This window comes from Diplotaxodon limnothrissa, linkage group LG16 (genome assembly GCF_057381915.1).
Source record: "Diplotaxodon limnothrissa isolate DT_005_m linkage group LG16, D_limnothrissa_male_GT1.1, whole genome shotgun sequence".
In the NCBI taxonomy this organism is placed as follows: Eukaryota; Metazoa; Chordata; class Actinopteri; order Cichliformes; family Cichlidae; genus Diplotaxodon; species Diplotaxodon limnothrissa.
In genome coordinates this window covers 18,960,021-18,961,416 of record NC_140611.1, presented here as the reverse complement: position 1 = coordinate 18,961,416, position 1,396 = coordinate 18,960,021, and the positions used below count along the sequence as shown (strand labels likewise).

The following is a 1,396-nucleotide window of genomic DNA, read 5'->3' as shown; positions in this document are numbered from 1 at the left end:
GAATGAAGCAGATTTCACAGGGGAGAAGAAGACTTGAGGGTGCAAAACCTGCCAACTGACTTTATGCCCTTTGGCTCAATGCTGGTGTAGACTGTCTGAATAGCAGGTGTGAAAACCACCTGGTGTGTGTGTGTATGTCTTTTTTTAATGTGCTTTCATTCCTCTCCTCTCGCTGCTTTTCTCACTTCTTTTTGACTTGAAAGAAAATCAAGGCCACAGATGTCACACTTAACTGCTGATGGTTGTGACAGTCTGGTTATATTACAGTCATTCATTCTTTAATCGGCTCCATCAGATATTAGAACATCCTCATCCAAATCTATAATTGCTAATGTTTTCTTGACAGTCCCGTTTACACAGGAATCTTTTACCCATCTGACATTAGAGGATTTTGGCAAAGGACCATGAGAGGTAAGAAGGGAGGCAAAATGTGAAAAGCAAACATGTCCGCCTTTTTCTCACCTTTAAACCGAGATGCAGTCATCGTGCTCAGATCAGTCTGAGGAAGAAGGACAGAGGACAGGACTAAAGCTGAATTCTCTGCTGGTCAGGTAAGACAACATGGATCCACACACGACAACATTTCTCTTCTTTATAGACACGCGCAGTCGGCTGTGATGTGAATATTTCTTAAACAATATGCAATAATCCCGTGGAAATTGTACCTGCTTTTGAGATGGCATTCATGAGACGTCTTTTGTGTTTTGTCTCTCAGCATGCATGCTCCGTACGTGTCAGTGCTGCTCTTTCTTCTGCTGCTGAGCTTCCTGCCTCCTGCAGGTGTGTCTGCAGCTCGTATAATGCATTACACATCAGTGGACCTGCTATTGTGACTCGTAGATATTCTGAGATGAGAGACGAGGTGTGAAATGTGCGCTCACACTGCCGTCTGCTTTCAGAGGGGAGCGAGGCGGCTGGCAGGAGGGAGGAGAGGGAGAAGCGAAGCGTGCCGTACTGGGGCCTGTGGTCATCTGACTTTTTCGGATGGTTGGAGGAGCTGCGAGCCCAGGCGGCCGATAATGGGATGCTGGACTTGGCTCGCACCTTCTGGGCTCACTTCCCCATCAGCAGCGAGCTGGGCTATGACCGTCCCGAGCCTGAGACTGAGGCTGAGGAGTGAGATGAAGGGTACAGATGGAAAACTGAAAGATGTTAGTACAGGAAGAAGTTACCTGTATTACCTGTTTAGATGTTTACTGGAAAAAATCATCACATATGATGATAATCATTGTTATTAGAGTTTCTTACATGCTTTAAACATTGCAAAAAAACCAAAACAATGTCAATATGCATTTTATCTAAACATGTTTACAGCAGGGAGATATAATGTGGAATTATATAAGTAGATATAAACTTGGAGCATCGTACTTTAGCTTCTTTACTCTGTCTGTATTAC

The 1,396-nt window shown here is 44.3% G+C and overlaps 1 protein-coding gene across 1 annotated transcript; it reads left to right on the top strand.

Annotated features, from left to right (window-relative positions):
- Window positions 1-474: 474 nt before the first annotated feature.
- Window positions 475-1,120, top strand: otos2 (otospiralin 2). Its single transcript, XM_085373964.1, has 3 exons — window positions 475-551; window positions 716-780; window positions 900-1,120. Exons 1-3 carry the CDS (start codon window positions 475-477, stop codon window positions 1,118-1,120), a joined length of 363 nt encoding a protein of 120 aa, XP_085230090.1.
- The last annotated feature ends 276 nt before the right edge of the window (window positions 1,121-1,396 follow it).